Source organism: Cataglyphis hispanica, chromosome 14 (genome assembly GCF_021464435.1).
Source record: "Cataglyphis hispanica isolate Lineage 1 chromosome 14, ULB_Chis1_1.0, whole genome shotgun sequence".
Lineage (NCBI taxonomy): Eukaryota > Metazoa > Arthropoda > Insecta > Hymenoptera > Formicidae > Cataglyphis > Cataglyphis hispanica.
In genome coordinates, this window is record NC_065967.1 from 19,564 (window position 1) to 42,636 (window position 23,073).

The 23,073-nt window shown below is 31.0% G+C and overlaps 4 protein-coding genes across 31 annotated transcripts; 2 read left to right on the plus strand and 2 right to left on the minus strand.

The window, feature by feature from the left end:
- Window positions 1-52: 52 nt before the first annotated feature.
- LOC126854488 (sphingosine-1-phosphate phosphatase 2-like) lies at window positions 53-2,932 on the minus strand. 5 transcript variants are annotated; one of them, XM_050601292.1, is made up of 5 exons: window positions 2,735-2,873; window positions 970-1,769; window positions 828-862; window positions 638-752; window positions 53-544 (listed from the first exon to the last, which is right to left on the minus strand). In XM_050601292.1, exons 2-5 carry the CDS (start codon window positions 1,656-1,658, stop codon window positions 127-129), a joined length of 1,257 nt encoding a protein of 418 aa, XP_050457249.1. In that variant the 5' UTR covers window positions 1,659-1,769; window positions 2,735-2,873; the 3' UTR covers window positions 53-126. The 5 variants fall into 5 exon arrangements, with proteins under 5 accessions (XP_050457249.1, XP_050457246.1, XP_050457248.1 ...); XM_050601289.1 differs by having other exon boundaries at window positions 638-862; window positions 2,797-2,932; XM_050601291.1 differs by having other exon boundaries at window positions 53-541; window positions 638-862.
- Window positions 2,933-3,031: 99 nt separating this feature from the next.
- LOC126854479 (angiotensin-converting enzyme-like) lies at window positions 3,032-9,829 on the plus strand. 4 transcript variants are annotated; one of them, XM_050601264.1, is made up of 14 exons: window positions 3,032-3,184; window positions 4,398-4,599; window positions 4,749-4,958; window positions 5,046-5,210; window positions 5,289-5,370; window positions 5,596-5,736; window positions 5,842-6,024; window positions 6,370-6,464; window positions 6,558-6,709; window positions 7,069-7,196; window positions 7,292-7,538; window positions 7,931-8,020; window positions 8,105-8,212; window positions 8,325-9,829. In XM_050601264.1, exons 3-14 carry the CDS (start codon window positions 4,758-4,760, stop codon window positions 8,911-8,913), a joined length of 2,181 nt encoding a protein of 726 aa, XP_050457221.1. In that variant the 5' UTR covers window positions 3,032-3,184; window positions 4,398-4,599; window positions 4,749-4,757; the 3' UTR covers window positions 8,914-9,829. The 4 variants fall into 4 exon arrangements, with proteins under 4 accessions (XP_050457221.1, XP_050457222.1, XP_050457220.1 ...); XM_050601265.1 differs by having other exon boundaries at window positions 4,398-4,495; XM_050601263.1 differs by lacking the exon at window positions 4,398-4,599 and having other exon boundaries at window positions 3,035-3,184.
- A 439-nt stretch (window positions 9,830-10,268) lies between these two features.
- On the plus strand, window positions 10,269-23,058 carry LOC126854473 (uncharacterized). 6 transcript variants are annotated; one of them, XM_050601250.1, is made up of 14 exons: window positions 10,269-10,794; window positions 11,286-11,338; window positions 15,355-15,516; window positions 15,613-15,826; window positions 16,138-16,233; window positions 17,377-17,614; window positions 17,762-18,066; window positions 18,138-19,752; window positions 19,876-20,162; window positions 20,291-20,375; window positions 20,458-20,800; window positions 20,965-21,205; window positions 21,290-22,149; window positions 22,395-23,058. In XM_050601250.1, the coding sequence occupies exons 3-14, from the start codon at window positions 15,389-15,391 to the stop codon at window positions 22,564-22,566; spliced, it is 4,584 nt and encodes a 1,527-aa protein (XP_050457207.1). In that variant the 5' UTR covers window positions 10,269-10,794; window positions 11,286-11,338; window positions 15,355-15,388; the 3' UTR covers window positions 22,567-23,058. The 6 variants fall into 6 exon arrangements, with proteins under 6 accessions (XP_050457207.1, XP_050457209.1, XP_050457206.1 ...); XM_050601252.1 differs by having other exon boundaries at window positions 11,295-11,338; window positions 15,366-15,516; XM_050601249.1 differs by having other exon boundaries at window positions 10,270-10,794; window positions 15,366-15,516.
- On the minus strand, window positions 11,997-12,883 carry LOC126854499 (neurofilament light polypeptide-like). Of its 16 annotated transcripts, none has more exons than XM_050601329.1 (2): window positions 12,760-12,883; window positions 11,997-12,639 (listed from the first exon to the last, which is right to left on the minus strand). In XM_050601329.1, exons 1-2 carry the CDS (start codon window positions 12,862-12,864, stop codon window positions 12,343-12,345), a joined length of 402 nt encoding a protein of 133 aa, XP_050457286.1. In that variant the 5' UTR covers window positions 12,865-12,883; the 3' UTR covers window positions 11,997-12,342. The 16 variants fall into 16 exon arrangements, with proteins under 16 accessions (XP_050457286.1, XP_050457284.1, XP_050457283.1 ...); XM_050601327.1 differs by having other exon boundaries at window positions 11,997-12,645; XM_050601326.1 differs by having other exon boundaries at window positions 11,997-12,651.
- Window positions 23,059-23,073: the final 15 nt, after the last annotated feature.

Below are 23,073 nucleotides of genomic sequence, written 5' to 3' on the forward strand. Positions count from 1 at the left end.
CATTAATATTTTTCCTTTTTGAATCTCGTACTAAAAAAATGAAAATGCTTAATAAATAAACAAGATATAAAATATATTTTGCAGAACAATATAAAATTGAATATTATAAATTGTATATTAAGCTTTTCATATTTCTGTATAAAATGCCGGTCGTTCTATACCTATCGTGCTAAAAATTCGTGGCAAGAAATATACTGTAATTAAACCTATCATGAAACATGCTACATATTTGTAAATTAGATTGACGAACACTTTATTTCGATTTCCATTATAATCCTGGCATTTCATAAGCTCCTTGCAATTAATTTGTAATATGGCACATACTGCAGTATAGCTGAGGTATTTGCAGAGAACTCTTGTTCCAAAAACAATAGAAAGACCAAGTACAGTTCTAAGAATCAGATGACCAAGCATAGAATATGTTGGCCAAACGATATGATATGGTGGTGAAACTAACGATGCACTTAATATACCAGTATAATAATTAAGCCATGCTCCCATGTAAATTCCTGCTGTGACTGATACAGCCATGGCAGTGTCACTTCTGAAATGAATCATAATTAAATAAAAAAGTAAAAAAGAGAATAGAATTTAATTACTTGTATAATTATATATGATATAAATGATTTATCTATACCTGGTAGGTGTCCATTTGTCGCTGAGTGGATAATACACAATAACAGCGATACTGACCATAATCAGGATTGCTGATAACCAAAAACTGGTAATGATGTAAGAATTTGTTATGTCTACTAAAGGTACCAATGGAATCATTAACAAAATTGTTAATATTAAACCAACTACAATATCTAACACAGTGTGCATACCTAAATAAAGTCTGCTCATACTGACAAGTATACACCTAAAAAATCTCAAATGTCGCACAATTCAATTATTTTACATTAATACAATTAATTAAATAATATTAATAAATGGTTAATAATAAAATATTAAAATGTGTCAACTTACCAAACTAAAGCACTAAAGTAGCCGATAAAAGATGAATAAATATATTTGTTCATCGTAAATAATACTATGCTAAATGGAATCGCAAAACCAATCATAGCATGAGTAGATGGCATTCCATATTCTTGTGACCATTTATTTTGTAATCTAACTGCTGGGGGACATGCTGGCCTAGGCCAATGAATCATATCTTTTAATCCTTGCCCAATAGTGAAAACAATGGCCCATACTAAGACTACTTTTCGACCAACAGCTCCATCAATATTCCAAAACAAGAAAGGTATAAAAGATGAATAAAAGATTTCATCTCCTAGTTTAGTTCCAAACAAAAATAGATAATACCAAAATGAATTAGTGATTGCATAATGTGGATTTTCTGAAACTGTCAAAGTTTCTTCCTTGTTCATTGATTCATTTTTTTGCTGTTTTAAAAGTTCCATTTGTTCTATGCATCTATTGAATGTTTTTGAACCGTTTGTATTACAGCCATTCATTTTTTGATTATGACAAGTCAAAATATGATTTTCTTCATTATGATCAATACTAATATGTTCTCTTTTCTCAGTTTTTTTAGTTGTTTTATTAGATTTAAATTCCTCATATTTATCATAATATATTTTAACACCAAAAAATTCTTGAATTGTTGCAACTAGTTGAGGATCCTTTAAGTGATCAATTAATTCCAATATCATTTTGACTGAAGTTAGAGAGAACCTAATCAATTTTAAATTAATCTTTCTTTTTTTTTTAAAGAATTATTAATATTTCTCTCTTATAGCCAAAAGAGCATTCCATCGAGCAATCTGTACAAATTTTAATAATATTATATATAAATATTAGATTTTGCACAAATAATTTAAATAACGAGTTCAAGAAATGAATTTTCGGTGAATATGCCAAAAATCTACTTTAATACATAAACCTACTTTACTCACCGATATTAATGAAATTTTATTTATATGTATATTTTAGCATGTATAAAGTAATGACTAAACCTTGTCACAACATAAAAATAGTATATATATAAAATAATTATTGTAAATGGATGTTTTGTAAGATTAGAAAGTATGTCATATTGACCGAATTTAATCGGTTGATACTGGGACTTTGAGACCATTGAATAAAGAATATAAAGAAGGAGCATCGGGAAAAAATACATGATGGGGGATGCGACAAACGTGAAGTAATAAAAGTGCATCCAAAGCGACTATCGATATTTGCGAATAGAAGAAATTTCTGACGACGTATCTCAAAAGAGTAATCGAAAAGATGACGGCTTTACGTTATATTTGTGTATTATTATACATTAAATTTATGTACTATTATAAACTTGACAACAAAATTCATAATCGCCCAACACGTATATTTCAAAAACGCCTTTAGAGTTTTCTTACACACACACACACACACACACACACACACAGATATATATATATATATATATATATATATATATATATACACTTCCAAGCATTAGATATATCGCCATTGCTTTGCTTCCGGTAATCTTAATTATGATATGATGCAATTATACGTCATAAAACTACATCCGAACTATCGATAACCTAGCAGTAATGTATTATGTTCTTTCCTTATATTCTTTATTCAATGATTGAGACATTGTAATCTTTATATATATATATATATATAAAATTTGCCTATACGCCAGTCGGTTTTATATATATATAACCGATTGGCGTATAGGCAAATTTTATATAGAAGCCTAATCAACCACAAAGATCTTTATAATATTATAGATATAAGATACACTGAAATGATGACAGAATGGGCCGTAGTATATACGGAAGATATGCTTCGTCATGCACTGACATTGAAAATAGTGGCGTGATGCGATGGAATTTCGATCAATTACAACTTGGCTGCCAAGTCCTGGGACGATTAGTCAGTCATATGGCAGACGTGTAATGCACGACATCAAAGTCCGGACTCCTACCATATCTTGATAACACATTACGCATTGCCAACTTATAAAGCACGCGTGTTCGATCAGTGGACCCTTCTTAATCTATAATTACTATTACTCGATGAACTTTGATCTTCGTGAGTCAATTTAACTGTCAATCAGTTCAATCTCTATAATTGATACTTCCTTGAATGTTGAATTTATTCTCATTCACATTTTGCCACACACTGTTTTCCACTTGTTCATAGTGTGCGAACGAGAATCAAGCGTACTCGACACTCAATTTTATTGAAGGTAAATGCACAATAAATATATTTTACTTGCATCTTTTTACATTTTTTGTCTTTTACTTTTTCGTGCTATTCTCTATTTTTTTCGAAAATTAATTCATTAATAACAATAATTGGTAAGAAAAAATAATCAGCAGTATAAGCATTTCTTAAATAAATAATAATAAATAAATAATATTGTTAATCGTTACATCATTTAATCGGTTTAATCGATATCAACTCACTTGTTCATATCTTATTTACAAACATCAATCTTCGTGCTTATTTCAAAAATAATCCTTAAAAAAATTTGAAGTATTCTTGATGTATTACACGACAGGGGATCGATCATGTAATCTTTTTTCCAGGGTGGAAATGTGAAAAGTAAAAATTTTTCCCATTAATTTCAATGGCAAAATTTTTCACGTTTCCGTTCTAAAGGAAAAGTTACACGATCGCTGCTTAAAAATTGATTTTGTAAAATAATCAATTATAATAATAATTATTGCAGAGAAGTTATTTCTGTGCATTCGATTGACGATGAGTAATGAGTCAAGTATATATGGAATTTTTATTTTGTCAACATAGAAATAAAAAAATGAACAGTTTTCAAGCACGCGTGGAAATCGATTTATTTCATCTCTACGGCATACGCTATTCTTTATCCAAATATGTATTCAAAACAACGCGCAACTTCGATATCCAAAATTGATCTCAACTCATTCAAAACGTTACATGTAATATATCTTGCGACAAGTTATTAGGGTAGCTGCATCAAACAGAATACGTTCCCAGGGTATCGATTGTATATCAGATTCTCCCTTGAGAGTTTCTTAAAGGTCGTATTACACTACGGTTGCAGGCTCGATTGTGAGTGGAATTGAACCAACAATTGATGGTTGCGGATTAGCCAATCAGAGCAAAGCAGCTTGCTGGTTGATTGGTCAATCCGCAACTATAACTCCAATTGCAACCGAGCCCGCAATCTGCAGTGTGAAGACTATAAAGCTCATATCAGACTACGCATTGAAAATTAAAGATTAAAGATTGGAATTTGATTAATCGGAACAAAAGGGACTAAAATTTCTTTGTTCTGATTGGTCAAATTTCAATCTTGACTCTACAATTTTAATCTTTAATGGGTAGTGCGATCCGGGCTTTAAGGGGTATCGTATTGCTATAGGGATAAGTTTTACACAACATAATCTGACGTCGTGTATGTTACCATTATATTTAAGGGCGATTGGAGATTGCAGATTCTACATGATTTTTGCTGCCAATCAGCTGTCAGATTGTGCGCACGCAAATCCTGCTCGGTATTTCTGCCAATTAATCGGTAATAATAACTCTGTCAAATTTAGCTTTTTTGTTGACAATAATTTGTAGCAGGCACAGGTACTTGGCAAGATTTGCTCTCGGTTTGGAGGAGTCTCTATCTGGGTATATGTAAAGTTATATTAATAAATATAAAATTTATTAGATCGAATATCGTTAATATTATAAAACAAGTTAAATGAGTTATTCTTGCTCTCCCCTATGATTATTATATAAAGATTTGAGTATTAAAAACACAAACATTTAATTCGTAGATTAAAGGGATGCTATCAAAATGGAACTGGATCATTTTTAATCTTATTGTCTGTGTAACCATTGTCCCACTGAATGGCAATCTCTCGGAAGATGAAATCAAAGCTTTTTTACAATTGATTGAGATGGATTATGAAGATGCGTGTTATAACACTTCCAATATTCAGTGGTCTTTCATTATTTCACCTTCTAATAAAACATTATCAATATGGGTAAGTATATTATCAAATTTGTACTTGTTTAATCATGTATGTATAGGATTCTTTTTTATAAATTAAATCTGTTATGCTATTTTTTAGGAAGTGCAACAAAATAGTTATGCAGAATCTATCAAAACATGGAAAAATGAGGTAATCAATAAAACAGAGAACACGAAAGAAGAACTCAATCCATCCCTCCGATATAAATATGATATAATTAAAAAACCAGGTGATGCACTGCTAAAAGGCAAAGATTGGGAGAAAGTAAGAAACTTTTAGCTCTTATAGCTTTTAATTTTGGTATATAATAGAAACTTTAAAATATATTAAATTATCTTTTAGCTTATACATTTTGCTGGCACCATGGAACTGCAACAATCAATTATCAATTATACAAATGAATCGCACAACTATTCACGAGAAGGTATATATTATAGTATAATTGTATTAACTATTTATCATAAAATATAAAACATAAGAAAAAATTCATTAATAATTGTTTATATATATATATATATATATATATATATATATATATACATACACACACACACACACACACCATATATTGCGTAATAAAGATTCTATTTTAATTTGTAAACTATACAATACTATCATTAATATAATATTTATAACTGTGTGAATTTAGATGTGGATTATTTTCTCTCTCATAGCAGAAGGCTAGAAGATAAACAAACTGCCTGGAATAATTGGTATCACCAATTAATACCATTAGTCACAAATTATTCAAACAACTTACTATTGGTTTCTAAAGCTGCAAAAGAAAATGGTTAGTATTATTCAGAATATATTGCATGGATAATTATATGTAAAATGCAAATTATAATGCATATTTAATTTTGAATGTACATAGTATTTAAATGTTTGATTATAGGTGCCAAAAATGTTAAAGAATACTGGGAAATGTTATCGGGATACTCTGATGGGTATGACAAAGTAAGCAATGAATGGAGTCGGATTAATAATCTTCATAAGAAGATTCTAAAATTTATCAGTACAAACTTAGCTCAAAAGCATGAGTTTGTTGTAAACGATACACTTCCTGCTTATTTACTTGGTAAGATAACAATTATTTGTGATAATGAATTAAATTCACTGTTTGTGTTTACATGTAACATTATTGCAAGTAACTTGTTTGAATTCTTCAAAGCAAAAATTTGTGTGTACTTAACATTAGAAAATTTATCAAAGAATAAATTAATGTTATACCTACCATCAATTTTTGAAGCTCTTATATTTTTGTTAAATTTTTTTTATTTTATAATAAAAGAATTTTATAGAAAAAGGACTGTGCAGCTGCAAAATTTTAAAAATATATGATAAAAATGATGAAGAAATTGATAAATTTTTTATTGATAAATTTTGAAATTTTTAATCTTGAATTTGTAATTTTACCTGAAAGGTGGCTTACATAGATGTGACTGGACAGATATATCATCAGATGTATTACCCTATTCAGAGTTAATCTACGACATTAAAAAAAATCTTTGGAAAAAGGTAGAGATTTTACTGATTTGTACAATATTAAATTCACAAATTATAATTATTTTATTGCAATATATAAAGCTTTTTGTTGAATGGAAATTGTAGAAATATGTCGGAAAATCTCTGTACAAGACTGCATCTAAATTGGGTTCCATATTGTTGAAACAAGTTCCACAAGCAGAATTTTGGGATAAGAGTGAATTTAATCGAAGTTGTCCTTCTAGATTATTAAATTTTTGTCAAGATGGTACAATGAGGTATGTACATAAACATATACAAAAAAATAATGTATTTGTAATGCCACTGTTATTTTTATTGATAACCGCTAACACATTATATGCTTACAGCATTATAGATTTTGTTTGTAATGAAAAAAGTAACTTTGATACATTTTTTCGGTAACGAGTAATGTATTCAAGAGTTATCTTTATCGTTCCTTTTCGGATTTGCGTGATGTGATATCCACAAAAAAAAAGGATATATTTTGATTTATATCTTATGTTATAATAGCTATCTGTTTTGCTATCTGTTAGGCTCTATATGCATTTGTAGTAATAACTTAGATACGAGTATTATTACATTCTTTATAATTTAATAATACAAAATACTATTTTAGAGTGTTCACTTGTTCTAAAGCCACCATGAGCAATTTCTTGAGAGCTCACGAAGATATGGGGAAAATTCTATTTAATCAAATGAGTATAGAAAGTACTCCTATTCTCAATACAATTAATAGATATTCAGGTAAGGAAATATTTAGGCTAAAACAAATGTACATGTCAATATAAAATTGTTTGAAAAATACTAAAGTAGTCTATTAAGAATACTTGATTTTACAGGATTAGAAGAGGGCATATCAACATTATTTGGAATATTATCAGTGAGTCCTGCATGGTTGAATCATACTTGTTTAATGAATAGTACTAATAATAACGAGCATCGGATGATTGTTTCTTTAATAATAACTGCCCTTGATATACTTCCACGATTAGCATATTATTACTCTGCTGATTTATGGAGATTAAATGCGATTCAAGAGAAAATTACTAATCCTGCAGATTTGGTATCATCCTGGTGGAAATATAGGTATAATATTTAATACAATTTATATATAGAATCTTTTATAGCAGATGCTCATCCGATCCGCACAATTTATTAGTTTAGCCCGCGACCGTATCCGAAAATATAAAATTTAGACTGCAGTGAAACTTCGTGATAGTGTACAAAACATTCTTTCCATACTGCTAAACTAGATCTGTCTAAAACCCGGCTCGCGAACTAAAGTACTTCCATTTCTCCATCGCCTCGATAGAATGAGACAGAAAATAAACAAAAAAAGATAGTATCCTTGATATTAGTCTGGTCCGCGGGCAATGGTCAAAATTTGAAATCTGGCTTCTCGAAGAAACTAATTGGGCATCCCTGTTCTATAGAGTTTAGTTTTATAATTATAATATATAAACATAATTGTGTACTAGGCAAGAATATGAAGGTGTCTTTTCTATCAATGTGGATAATCCTACTTTCTTAGATGACAGTCATATTATTATGAACAAACCATATCTTCCGTAAGTATATCATATGTGTATTGTGTATATGTGTAATGGAGAGAAATATAATAATTTTATACTTATACTAAAAATTTATTACAGCAAAATTCTTGGCATAATGATATCTTTCCTGTTATATGAATATACTCTAGACTCGACTGAAGTCAGATACAATAGCATTGATGGAAAATTGATGAATAGCAATATAATGTAAGTTAATATGATGTGAGAACGACGCGATATACAGATACTAAATACTATTTCAGCAGCTATGTTTAAAACATGAAAAAATTTTAATTGACATGTTTATGTCTGTGTGTAGAAAAATGATTCAACAGGGTGGAGCTCTTCATTGGCAAGATATTCTGAATAAATTCGTAGATATAGACGACGTATCCGCGGATGCTCTCATTTCTTACTTTACACCACTGGAAGAATTTATAGAAGAAAACGAAAAGGAGTTCAAGTATAAATCCGGAGCAACCGCGGATAAAGAACTTGAAGAATTGGAAAAACATATTTTGCAAGAGATCAATACTCCAACTGCGACACCACAACTAATCACTACTATAAGCAGTATAACAACAAAAGATATGTCATCACCGCATAAGATAACAAGTAATGCAAAAAACATGCAAACGAAAATAGAAAAATCCAAATCTTCTGTGTATACTCGAGAAGATAAGCTAAAAAATTCAGCCTCGAGCTTATCAAACAAAACTTCTTTAGATAAATCATCATTAACGCTTAATACTTTCGATGATACACAAGATAGCACACATAAAAATAATACTAGCAAAGCGATATGGGCTGTAAGCGCAGTTCTTGTAGCGATAGTAATCATTTGTATTATTGCAATTTTCGGAAGACGAAGATGTCGCAAAACGCCAAAAAATAGACGATACGTTTAGCAGTACACATTTTTGTTATTAAATTATATTTATTTCTCGCATTTAGTCGTTAAAAAAATTTAATCATGTAATTTATTATCACAAAAGCATATCTCATTCAGGAAGCTATTCGGTAATTAATATTGGAACATTAGACATCACGCATTCCTTATATGATATTCCTTGTGTGCTATATATATTTTATTTTTCGTGTTATCAATTTATCATATATTCAAAATTAAATATTCCAAAATTCTATATAACTACAATTAATAAAAATTGCACATCATTCAACTAAAAACTACTTATATTTTTTTTTCTACATGTAATTTAATACTTTAAATATAATTATTGTAATATTCATAATGCTAAATTTGTATCTTATTAATTAGTTTATCATGTTCTCGTATTATATTATATTTATAGAATAATTAAAGTTGTGTATAAATATTGTGTATAATTGATCAATGAAAAGAGATGTTTTAAAAAGAAAAATAGTTGTTTAAGAAAAATAAAACTTATATAATAATAAGAAAATTATTATATATAACTTAAATTATAGTTCAGTATAAGTACTTAGTATAAATAGACTATTTTTCTACAAATATTTAATATTATCTTTGGATGTTGCGCTTGTGCATTGTTTATGTATCATTGGGAGAAATTTATATTTTTTCTAAAGACATGTATCTTTTCAAGCAGAGGACAATAACTATAATTGTTCTATAAATTAAAAATGATACAATAATCAATGCAATTGTGCCAAAGAAATCACGCAGTTTAACTTATAATATTTCTAAAAACATATACACACATCTTATATCGAGTACAGAATTAAAGTTATATCAGTCGCAAAAGCGTGAATCGCGCTGTTTTGTTATTTAAATATCTGTTAAATAAATAAACATTTTGCAAAATAAAATAAATTTTATCTATTTATAGTTGTATTAAATAAATCATATTATGTTTTCAATCATTTAATATTTTTTAAGATATAATTTTTGTAAATAGTAAATGACAATTTTAAATAATTCTAATATTGTTCTAATTTTGGAAAATAAGAAACGAGTGTTATTCGATCAAACTAAGTCTCTCTCAGTCTCTCTCTCTCTCTCTCTCTCTCTCTCTCTCTCAATATCATCTAATAGTATTAGGACATTGAGAATACTTCAATTTATGTGCAAGAGCTTATTTTATTAATAAAATATTTTTTTGTTTAAATAAAATTTTTTTGATGTATATTTTTTTTTATCCATTTGATATAAATTTAATAAAAATTTAATACACTGGTAACAAACTATTAGCGGTATTTTTGGTAATAATGTCGGAATAAGAGATCGCGATAGTGATATATATGTGCGGTTGCACAAAGAATCATTTTGTGGTAGATTATTTTCATATAATGATTCATAAGATATTTGATAATATTTTTCTTTGATTTTAGTGTAACATTTGAAAAAATAATTCAGCATATTCGTTACATCAATATTGTTAGACATAAGAATGCATTAAATGTCGAAAGCAAATCCGATTTTTTAATTCTCGATCAACAATCGTTTTCGCGTTCTTAGAAGGAATCTTTGGTGAAAAGAGAAAACATCCCCTTTTCTCGTTAATAACTCGTGGTGCGGTCTGTTCTCGGAGGGCATGCGCGCTCGCAGTTGCACGAGGGCTGTTGCGATTAGGGAGGGGTTTTGCTCGATTCCAGTGATTCAGAATATACATATACATTTCCAAAAGTGTTTCGTCGCATAATATTCTATAATCGCAATCAGTCAATAACGCAGAAATACGTTTGTTATTCATTGAATCGCGCGCTAAAAACTAACCGCGATGTCCTAACTTAATATATGCGGGCGTACGAGTGTCAGTATGCCTATCAGCTGGCCCTTCGTCATGAACGTGAGTATATTAGTGGCTTCTAATATTGACTGATCACAATGCGACGCAAGCTATCTGGCTGTTTTTGCCAGACACTTTCTCTCTTGTGTGCGAGATTGCATTTTTCCCTACATATGTATTTTCGCATGAAAAATATCATCCTCTTTCTGTCATCAAGATCATTAAGATAATAAGATGTACAAGTGTGATATATTATTATCATTGACCTCGAAAGTCCCATAAAATCGATGAAAAAATAGAAATAATAATTAAACGAGTCGTTCATTCCAATAATTCGTGGTACTTTTTTTAGACTAAACTACGACTTATTGCAGTAAAGAAATGGAATGAAAATATTTCGTAATATATTATGTACAAGTATATGAAAGTAAAAATGTAACAATTATATGATAAATTACTCGATTTCACAATTTGCGTTCGCTCATGACTAAAATAAAAAAAAAAAAATATATACAAATATATATATATATATAATTATATTACATTTTTAGGTGTTTTAGATATTGCCACGGATATTGCGTTTATGGTAACGGAAATAAAGTCGGTAAGTGAAAAATTTTTTTTATTGACGATAGAAAAATTCATGCACAACTAGAAAAAGCATGTCATGTGTATGTGCGTGTGTGTATGTATGTATGTATGTATGTATGTATGTATGTATGTATGTATGTATGTATGTATGTATGTATGTATGTATGTATGTATGTATGTATGTATGTATGTATGTATGTATGTATATGTATGTATGTATGTATGTATGTATGTATGTATGTATGTATGTATATATATATATATATATATATATATATATATATATGATATTTTAACCATAAACATAGGAAGTATAAAATGCACATATATCTTTTATTAATTATATTAATTTGGGCGCCAAAATTAGAAAAAGAATGCAATAAAAAACTTGAAAAAAAATATATATATATATATATATATATATATATATATATATATATATATGTATATACGAGTATATGTATATACGAATATATGTTTATTTCATCGTTTCAACTAGAGAAAAAAAATTGTTCCAAATTGATACCATAATTGTGAATACTAGTTTTATATTTGAGAGAGAAAAATCAGATTTGTGAGACATTGCGTCTCTCTTTTTCTAATTTTGACGCAATATTAATTCGTACATTTTTTTCTACGCGCAGTTTTATATTTTCTCGTTTACAGTTTCGACCACGAAAAAGTTTGTACTCATCAAAGGGTAGTATATAATACAAGCTGCCGAAATATTGCTCGCTATAAATTTGATAAAGATATTATAATATGGTACTTTGTACCGTACTACATGCATTAATGATAGAAGTTAAAAATTTTCTAGAATTGCTTCTTATTTAATCTTTCAATCATCGCGCTATTTTTTTTCTTTTTTTTTTTCTTTAATCAATAGAGATTCTTTATTCGATTCTTTTCCGTATGCCTTTTGTATAAAAAAATGACCTCACCAGAGAATGCTACGTTGATCTTATTCCACCGAAATAAAAGATCCTAAAATCCGCGTTCTCGATTTTATGTGCACTCTCAGTGAATAGATTGATGTATTGACTTGCATTTTTTGACACAGAACAGATATGCTATCAGCGTCATCAAAGCGTTGTAATCCGCTGTGAGACGCGGCTTATTGCAAACTTGATTCACGCGAACATTACGCGTGCATGAAGCCAAGCCCTCGTCCTCGTCCTCGTCCTCGTCCTCGTCCTCGCCCTCGCCCTCGCCCTCGCCCTCGCCCTCGCCCTCGTCCTCGCCCTCGCCCTCGCCCTCGCCCTCGCCCTCGCCCTCGCCCTCGCCCTCGCCCTCGCCCTCGCCCTCGCCCTCGCCCTCGCCCTCGCCCTCGCCCTCGCCCTCGCCCTCGCCCTCGCCCTCGCCCTCGCCCTCGCCCTCGCCCTCGCCCTCGCCCTCGCCCTCGCCCTCGCCCTCGCCCTCGCCTTCGAGCAAAACTGTTCTCTCTTCTCTTCTATATGTGACGTTCTTTCTCGGCATTCTCTTTCTATCTCTTTCTTTCTCTCTCTCTTTTTTCTGCTCTGTACGAGACGGTACGAACATTTATTAATAGAGATCAGACTTCGCGTCGTGTGGTGCCGTGTGCAAACATCCTTCAACGAGATGCAGATCATGTAAGAGAGCAGTCTGACTCAGAATCCTCGTCGCCGAAAAATAATTTTGCTCGATTGTATGGAATTTTTGTTAAAAGAATGACTCTCAATCGTGTTCGATGAAAAATCGATGGCTATTGGATATTGCATCGGTATAATTGCTGAAAAATTACCAATTTGCTTTTGATCTCTGTGTCGTTTTATATTATCGTGAGGAGTATCGTACTCTAGTCTTACAAATTTTTCGTGCTAGTTTGATCGATCGGAAATATAATTCTGAAAACTAAGTTGTTTTAATAAGATAATTGTGCAAACTCTGTGAATGTGCGCGCGCGCGTGTGTATGAATAACGTTTTGTGACGGGGCCGCGGGGTACGGATGTGTTTTTTATATCGTGCGATTTTACACGATAATTTTGTTTTTCGATTAATATGCTAACTATTTGATCTTAAGGTGAAGAAAAATCTTTCTTTCTCGAACAAAATATAAAATGTCTAAATAAGATTAAAGTTATAAAGCTATAAAATTAAAATAAGATTAAAATATAAGCTATAAAATTTTAAAGCACTTCTAGGACATGTCGCAAAAGAAGTATAAGTAATAAAAAAATAATAAAATCTGGAATTATATAAAGAAAAAGACATACTTTGCGTCAACCATAGCATGTCGCTAAAAAAGTGTACAAGTTACATATGATGCATCATCGTGCTCCGAAATTGCGATAACGAATCATTGCATCGTTATCGACATTACGTCATATATCGCGACGTACTCTATCGTGATATATTGTACATATAACTGCATTCGGACAATCGGCGATTCATTATATATAATACATATGACGGAAATGCTATTATAATATAACGGCCATTGGCTGCGCGAACTCTGACATATCTTGTCAACGAATAATGTTAGTGCTGTTGTTGTGCATCATCATGAAGATAGCAGAGTTTTCCGTGGGCCGAATGTGCTCGCCGCCGCTGACGTGGCCGTTGCCTCCCACTTGCAACAGGCGATGTAAATGTAAACGGTGCAAGCGGTACAAGAACCCTTTACCTAAGCATAAGCACTGTTGGCAATTGTGTGACGATAGATGTATCTCGCGAAAACGTAAGAGTATACACATTGCACCCTCGAGTGTCGATTTGTCGCTCGCAAATATGCTATAATCATATAATTAAATTTGTCCAGTTTAGGAAGTATGTTTATTATATACATATACATATATATATATACATATATATATATATATATATATATATATATATATATATATTATACACATATATTATACACGTGTGTGTATGTATCCGTGTAATTTAATCCTAATTAAATAATTATGTTGTAAATTATGTTTTTTCCCGCATTGTGTGCGAAATAACTTATTGGTTAGTAAATAGAAAATTTCTAAGATTTTGAAAGTTTCTTGCTATGCATCCGACAAAGCTTGTCGAACAACAAATGCAATAATGAACTTGGCTGCGATTGTACCTGAAGTTTGTTGACGGATGATTGGCTATCGAATAGAGAATTTCTAGAGTCTGTCGAGATTTTAAAAATTCTCTATCTAGCCAATCATAACATCCGTCGTGAAATAAAATTGTCCTTTAGCCCGGATCTATAATAGGATAATCTACAATAGGAGGCCTATTACGGTTTTCGAAACAAAGTGAAAAATACAAAAGTGAGGAAATTCATTAGAATATCTACAATTTTATTTGTTGAAATCTAGTAAATCTGTTCACTTTTGTAATTTTTACCTCGTTTCAAGAACCGTAATAGCTCCCTAGGTGTAAAAGGTCTCAAGTCATAAAAAATTGATCCGGCCTTACTTTTTTGGAATTGGGTTATGTATAAAAAAAACGTTATCTCCAAAGAAAATTTTACTCAATGACCGTTCCGAAACTTTTTGAGCACTTCTGATTGATTCTAATCCGGCCATTGAGTAAAATTTTTCTCGGAGATGAAATTTCACATCGTTTTGAAACTCTGATAAGAGAAACAAAAAAAAAAGAAAGAAAAACAGCAAGCTTTTCATGAGAGTTTACGAAATTGTGATGGGCTACTTGGGGTATTTTTCTTCAACTTTTATGATACGAAATGAATTGTTGAGTCTTATCATGATGCGGGTTCCTTGAAAAGTTTTCGTCGCATTATTATGTTGCTGATGAAAATTTCAATATAAATAATTCTCTGTAAGTCATTCCTTAAACAGATTTTTTTCGCATATTTGACGAATGTCGCTTTATATTTTGCCAATTTAATTAAGCATTTTATATACAAGTAAAAGCCATAATTTGCATATTTATTAACTACATCATTATGATACTTTATTTGACATTATACAAATATAAAAATGTTATATTTATTTTTACACTTGTTTATGTGTGTATAATTATATAAATATAATATATTTTTTAAGATATACATGATGACCCAGTTTTTTTCCAGTTGCACAAGAAGGCATAGCAGTAATGGAAGAGCCACAAACTCCAGGATCTGATTGTAACTCTAATCCAGCGACTGATTCCATCCAGCAGGATTTGGTTAGCTCGGAATTTGTTCAGGACAATGTTGAATATCAATGGTTTATTGATTACGGGTAATTAATTTAGCACTCTTATATCTATTTTGATATTATTGTCTTTAAAAAAAAAATATATCTATATATATATATATATATGTATATAATTTTTAGATATAGAGATGGAGGACTACATATCCATCCTAGTGTTATTTCATCACTTTCTGTATCCTATTCCTCCAAGGATTTAGGTTATTATGATGATCTTGCTCGTAATTTGGATGCTAATCTGGCAGAGATTGATATGGAAAGTTTTCGCACGGCGGATATACATACCTTGCTTACAGCCCTACCTGTCATGTGTACAGAACCAACTCAACATTCTGAAGTAACAATTTAATATAGAATTTATTCAGTTAACTATAATTATTACAAAATTATCACTTCAATCGAACATAAGCTGATATTAAATGTAAGATGTAGGAATGTGTGTTGTACAATTTGTAAAACTGTCAAAGTCATTTATTTTATTCTTGCACTGCAAATTTCATACTTTACATAAACCTTTATAATAAGAATAAGAATCCAGTTTTGTGCAATTTTGTATTGTTGTATGTGTGTTTATAAATTTTTTCTAATAATAAATAAAAATTTTTCTAATAAATTTTAAATTTGGAAACTTTCTTGTTATCATTACAGTTTAGCTATCAAAGGGAACAATTTGCTAGTATATCTGGATCCATCATGGAAAAGCTTGATATTGGTTCTTCCATCAGTCCTCATACTAGTAGCCAGGTATGATAATGACTATATATCAGAAATTCCTAGTCATTGTGAAAATATTGTAAAAACTTACAGTCATTGTAAATTCCTAAATCATTGTAAACTCTTTTTGGATATTGGGAATTTTTAATGTAACAGGATGTCTACTCTCTTGAAAAACATGGAAAATGTGGAATTTTCAAGGATTTCTTTTGTAAAAAATCAGGAAATTTTCATCAAATTTTATTGAAAGTCAGGAAATGTTTGAAAAATTTCTCTCATTAATAATTTTGTTCTTATATTATTATAAGCAATCGGCAATTCCGCCGATAAGCGAAGTTGTGAATTGTGTATAAAATATATTATGTTAAATAATATGTTAACACAATATATTATGTTAATATATTGTGTTAAAATATATTATAAACATATATCTGTTTCTCTCTGTTTTTATATATATATATATATGTATATATATATATATATATATATATATATTATATATATATATATATATATATATATATATTTATATATATATGCACATATATATATATTCAGTGTTTTAACAACATATTGAATATGTAGTACATCTTTACTGCAATTTTTTTTTTACAAAAAATGAAAATGTTATATGCAAAAATGTTTATTTTACAAAAGTTATTTAGTTTTTTTTCAGTTATTTGCATATTTAATACTTGAGACTTAGTAACTCTTTTTCTTTGTAATGAGTGGGAAAGCATTAGGCATCATATACAATAAAAAAAATTATTTTAAAAACTTGCACCAAAAAATCTTCAAAATATTTTTTTTATCTATAATTTTCAACAAAACAATCTGCAGGGATTTCTTAGGGAATCTTTTTATAAGAGTAGACACCCTATATAAACAATTTAATATAACATTTAATATTTACAGTCTAATGTTCAGACTACTTACATTTTCTTGTATGGATACAATATGATGTTGAAATTAATAAATATGAATCAAATAAAATTTTAATATTTTCTAGTGATAAAAAGACTAATTAATAGCAAATACATGTAATAATACAAATTGAAAAAATTTACTGAATATTTATAAGAAGGATAAAGAAAAAAGTACATTTAGTTTTTTTAACCATAATTTATATACTGATCTCAAACTATTATATTTTGTTTAAATTTAATTTAAAAGGAAGAGGATTCCGCGTGTTCCACCGCTGATACAATATCCATATGCAAGTCGTCGTTGCTATTTTCCCCAGTAAAGGAAACATCAATGCTACCCTCAGGTGGTAGCTACAGTGTGGATTCTCTAGACTGTGAAGACATGTTGCTCACTTGTCAAACAAATAATAAAAATAATTATACTATTGCTTTTGAAGGTAGCATTACTATGTATTCGGATGGCTCCCAAGATTTTGAAAATCATGGTAATATGCACTGCATAGACAAACTAATGTAAATTAGAAGTGAAAGTTTCCTAAAACATATAATTTAATTTATATCAACAATTTTTTTTTTTACTTTATTTGGTTCTATTCCTCTTTTAGTTATTCAGTATACATTATTATTTTTAGATAAACACAAAACATATGAATCATCGGATGTATTCTATGACAAACAGAAAGATATGAAAACTATGCCAGACTTATCAATGGCATGCTCTGATTCAAAGATATACACGACATGGAGTAATTTGAAATATTCCTCCATGAATAAAGCAATAACTCGTCATCCTTCTGGCAACAATAACATGATACCAGATATATCACAGAATGCTGTTAATTTGACACTTGGTAGGATGAGTAAACGAAGTCAAAGTTTACCGGATTTTTCTCGTGTTCAAAAGTTTCAGCATGCTAATACACCTGTTAATTTCAGTGTAAGTATAGATATAATCTATTTGTAATAGTTATATTTTTTTAAGCAAATATAAATGTTGCCTCAATGCAGGTTGATTCCACTGAATCAAACAATATCATGCAAAAGCTGCATAATTCTGGATCTAATTATTTGACAAATGCGGAAAGCTTTGACAACACAGAGAACGCTTGCACGAAAAAACTACAAAATCTAAGTCTCGTTAGACTCTTCATGAAACAAAAAAGCATGAGTGTGGAAGGAATGAGTTTTACTTTGGATAAGTCGGATTCCACTAACGACAACAATGATAATAACAGTAGCAATGACAGTGTAACCAATACGAATACTCAGATACAACGGCTAGATAATGTTTGCGATCGTCGCGTATCTGAAAACGATTTTTCTATCAATTGGATCAGACGCGATATGATTAATAATCGTGATATAGAAAACGAGAGAGAAACTTTGAACACTCGAAAATGTCACAAAATTGCATCGCAAAGCAAAAATGATAAAGTCGAAATGATGTCATCTACATCGATTGAAGAGTTTTCGGAGAGTATATCCAAATCAGCCTGCACAAGTGGTCAACAAAGTTTTAATATAATTAACGATCCTTTTGAACATCAACAGAAAAATGTCTGGGTCGGTTTAACGGACAAACAACAACCCATATTTAGAACAACGGGAATACAGGCGAATGCAGAAATGGAAGACAATGCAATTCAAACCTCCTTAATTTTTACCGCGGCCAAAGAAAAAGATGGGCCTTTTTTGCAAGAAACAATAGTAAACAAGAAACCAGTTTATATTGTGTATCCTAATTACACATTACCTGATTTGTCGTTTCTCAAGATTAAGGATACTGAAATCAATAATTTAACGTTAAAGCCGCACATGTTTGACAAAAATAACGTAGAATGGAAACGTACCATACATTCGGGTAAACCATTTTCATATAATGATATTGACGCGTTACGACAACGTGGATTTGCACATATAAAGGATTGGGAATCATTGTCGTTTCTCTTGCCGTACGAATACAAAAAGATCTTGCACGATGTACCGGAAGTATCAAAGCATATTAATATCAACGAGGAAGTTAAACGACCTTTGTTTTGTTTGTCTCCTCCAATGCGTCACAAAATTGGACCTATCAGTGAATTTGTACCGACTAACACATCGTCAACGAGCAGTACCGCGACGCAACCATCTTCCGGGTATAGAGGTTCGTCGACGATTTTAACCGATTCTTCGACAAATCAACCGCCGTTATTGAATAACGCAGTCAATCCGTTGTATTTATATCGTTATGATAGTATTAGTTCGGAAACTAGTCTGATGAACAACGATAAGAAGATACATATACTCAATCAAACGAGACAAGCTTGCCCGTCTCTTCCGAAGCGATCAGTATCGTTGTTGCAAGGCGAAAGCGAACCTGGTTTTAATAACAGTAGAGTACCACCACGACCGCCGTTGCCTAGAAGTATTTTACGGAAAAACAAAATTCTTGCGAACAAACGGTATAGTATGTTTGAGATGGGAGATGTGGGCGAACAATCGGAGGAATTATCCACAGAGATAAACAAGAGAATGTCTTTACAAGAGCCATACTATATGAACAATGATTTGTTATACTACGGAAGAGCGATAGATTCTGAGAAGGATGTCGATGAGACAGAAGCGGAGAGATGTTTTAAAGGTAAAATTAAACAAATTACGCGACGTTTTTCCCAATTGTGATTAGAAATTATTGATATGTTTATTTATAATTTATTTAATACTTATTTAAAATTTATTTAATATTTGATAATAATTATCGCAGAGAAATTAAATGAGATTACGAATAACACGAATATGGAATCGGAAATTTCTCAGCATAACGACGACGATATCAAACAATTAGAGGAATATCTAAAACACAGTGCAATTTCGTCACAAAGCGATGGAGATATCGAGAACGCGGAAGTTAAAGTAAGATCGCATGTAAGGAAATTTTTAGCTTTGAAAATGAATAAGGATCTGCTCATTAGAGATGTCGATATAGGAGAATCACAGAGAAAAACCGTCAGTTTTGCCGTAAACCAAAAAAAAAAACATCTAGATGCGGAGGTAAAACATTAAGCTAATTTTAGCTATAAAGTCTTCCAATTTGTGTGTATACTTATTATTTGTGTATACTTATTATTTAAAATTATGTGTGTTTAACTTATTATTTAAAAACTGTTTGCTAATTTCAGCTAAACAATTTCAATGCCGTTATAAATGATCAAAATCAGGATCAGGAGGTTGAGAATAGATTGATGGAGTTTGAAGAGAAGAGAAGTATGGATGTATATTATATTTAATATAATTATCAAATAAAAATATATTTTGGAACATTTAAATATAATTTATTGTTTTCTAGAAATGGTATCGTCTGTAAATAGAGCAGTAGATCTTTTATTAAAATATTGGAACGCCGACTCCAATCACAGTCGTCCTAATTATAACGAAAGAAATGAGTGTGCACAAATCTGTTTGAGTACCTTGTGTCCAGCTTTATATACTATTATGTCAGATGGTTTAAAACCATATTTGAACTCTACCTTTGGACCAATTACTAATAGCGTTTGGCAGATTGTGGAAGCTAGTTCTCAACAAGGACCTCTTACAAAAACCTTGAATGAATTGGTACAAAAAATTAATGGTGAAGATATTATTACAGAAGGAATGTTAAAATTCCATGCATTCGTATTTGGCTTACTGAAGTAAGTTAAAATTCACAATTTTTTTTATAAACTCTTCTTTTAGTTGAATCGTCTTATTAAATCATGATGTAATTCATGTACTTCTATTGTATCATTTTTCAATTTGATTATAAAACACAAAAAAACATGAAAAAATTTTTATATATTTATCTTGGTTTTTTCAGTCTAAGAGCTCTAGATGCATGGTTCGCGTATCTATGTACACGTGAATCAATTTTACGGAAACATTACAATAATAACAGTTTATTCGTCGCGGCTTTAGCAAATGCTAACGTCCGAGAAATTGTCGATTCATTGTTATACATTTTGAATCCTCTTGCATTTTGTCCATTCCATTTGGATCTTCTCTATCAATACCGTCAATTACAGAATAGCTTTGGGAATACGAATAGTCATACTATGAATGTACGTATATCTGAGAAAATTTATCACCAGTTTTTTTTTTTTTACATTTGATATCGCATCCACTCATATAATGTGATTTTATAGGCCATAAGCTTTAGAAATGCCGATTTAACTTTGAAAGATCTCAAGGATGAGAAACCGGAATTCTGTGGAATGGTTTTCAGTCCGAAAAAGACAAGGCCGAAATCTCGCATTGCTTACAACATAGATGATAAATATGTTGTGCATAAAGACGAATTTCAGAACTCAAAAAAACATTTCAGCGCCTTAAATTCGAAGATGTTTTACACATTAGATAAATTTACTTCGGAAGATTCCGAAGATTACACAGATAGTCTAGAACACTCTTCACTAAACAGAAAGGCAAACAAACAGCTACAACAATCGAAGCTAGTAAATCCTGATTCTAAACCGAATGATGATGATGGTCTTTCTGGCGAAACAAAATTTAGAAAACTTCAGGAAAAATGGGAATTTATGATTGGCAAGGAAGGCAATAAGATTCAATCTGCAGTAACGACTCCTTCGTCGCCAGTTAAGACTTTTGGAGTGGTAGGGAAGTCGAAGATACCTAGGTTGCTCACATCACCTATAAAACAGTTAACCATTGCGACGAATACTACCGGAAAACCAATGATTAAGTCACCCATATCGGGAATCCCTTCGTTAAAGAAACCCGCTATACTTCCCACAACAAAAACGACACCGAAGAAGTCTATAGATACGAAAACGAAGAATACAACGCGGCGTACCAGTCGCGTCGATCAGGATATCCTAGGTGTCACGCGAACTGCACGTCCAAGTTCCTTACCCTACAAATCACATGGAATAATGTCAAATGACAAAAATGTAATCTCACCTCACAGACGAGCTGCTTCGACCTCTTTACCACGTCCAGCCTTTACCGCCATTTCGAGGACGCCAGTTCCAAAACTTTCGCATAAGTAAGTATTGACGTTTTATATGAATATTTAATATTTTTTAGAATCAGCTATCTTTTGCATCCCAAAGAGTTTTGTATTTGTTGCAAATATTATTAGTTTATACAAGTTGGATCATAATGTAACTTTTTCTTATATCTGTTTATTTATGCTACATTTTATACCTGATTGCTTTGTATTTTAGCTTGTTTTTTCTTTTTCTCTTTCTTTAGATCCATACGATAATGATTCGTGCATCTCGATTGCAGAGAAGTTCGCACCCTTACTCATAGAGTATCGTCGGATACCGGTCAGCTTTCGTTCGCAGAAGGGGAGAAATTGAAAGTAATATTAGAAATGGATAATAAATGGTTATTGTGCATGAAAGGCGATCGAAGAGGTTTGGTGCCACGAGCATGCGTGCGCAGCGTTCAAACCTAGATCCTCTTTCCAATAATACGATTAAAATCGTAATCATGGACTCCCTCAATGCTCGTAACTGTAATGTCATTCTCGAAGCAAAGCAAAGACAAGCGAGTTGCGAGGGCAAGTTAAAAAGTTCAAATTAATTTCGGCACGATATGACAGTGATGTACAGTGTATTAAATTTTAAACTATACAATTATATAATATGCATTATCATGCGCTTGTAAAGTTATTTTTAATCGGAGTTTAATTTTAAGATTACCCCGTTTCTATCGAAACGCGATAATAGTATTATTGCTAGCGATACTATCGAGGACATGGAGATATCACTTAGTCGTACAATTTCGCGTGACATTAATATGTATAGTTTATAGATCGACATTCATAATTTAAATTCACTTATTTGAATATGTGCGCGAAAATAGGATAAGGACTCAATGTGTCCTCGGCGAGTAAAAAGCCAATAACAAGATGTATAATAACTTACTAATATATTATGAATGTAACTGTGATTCTAGCAAA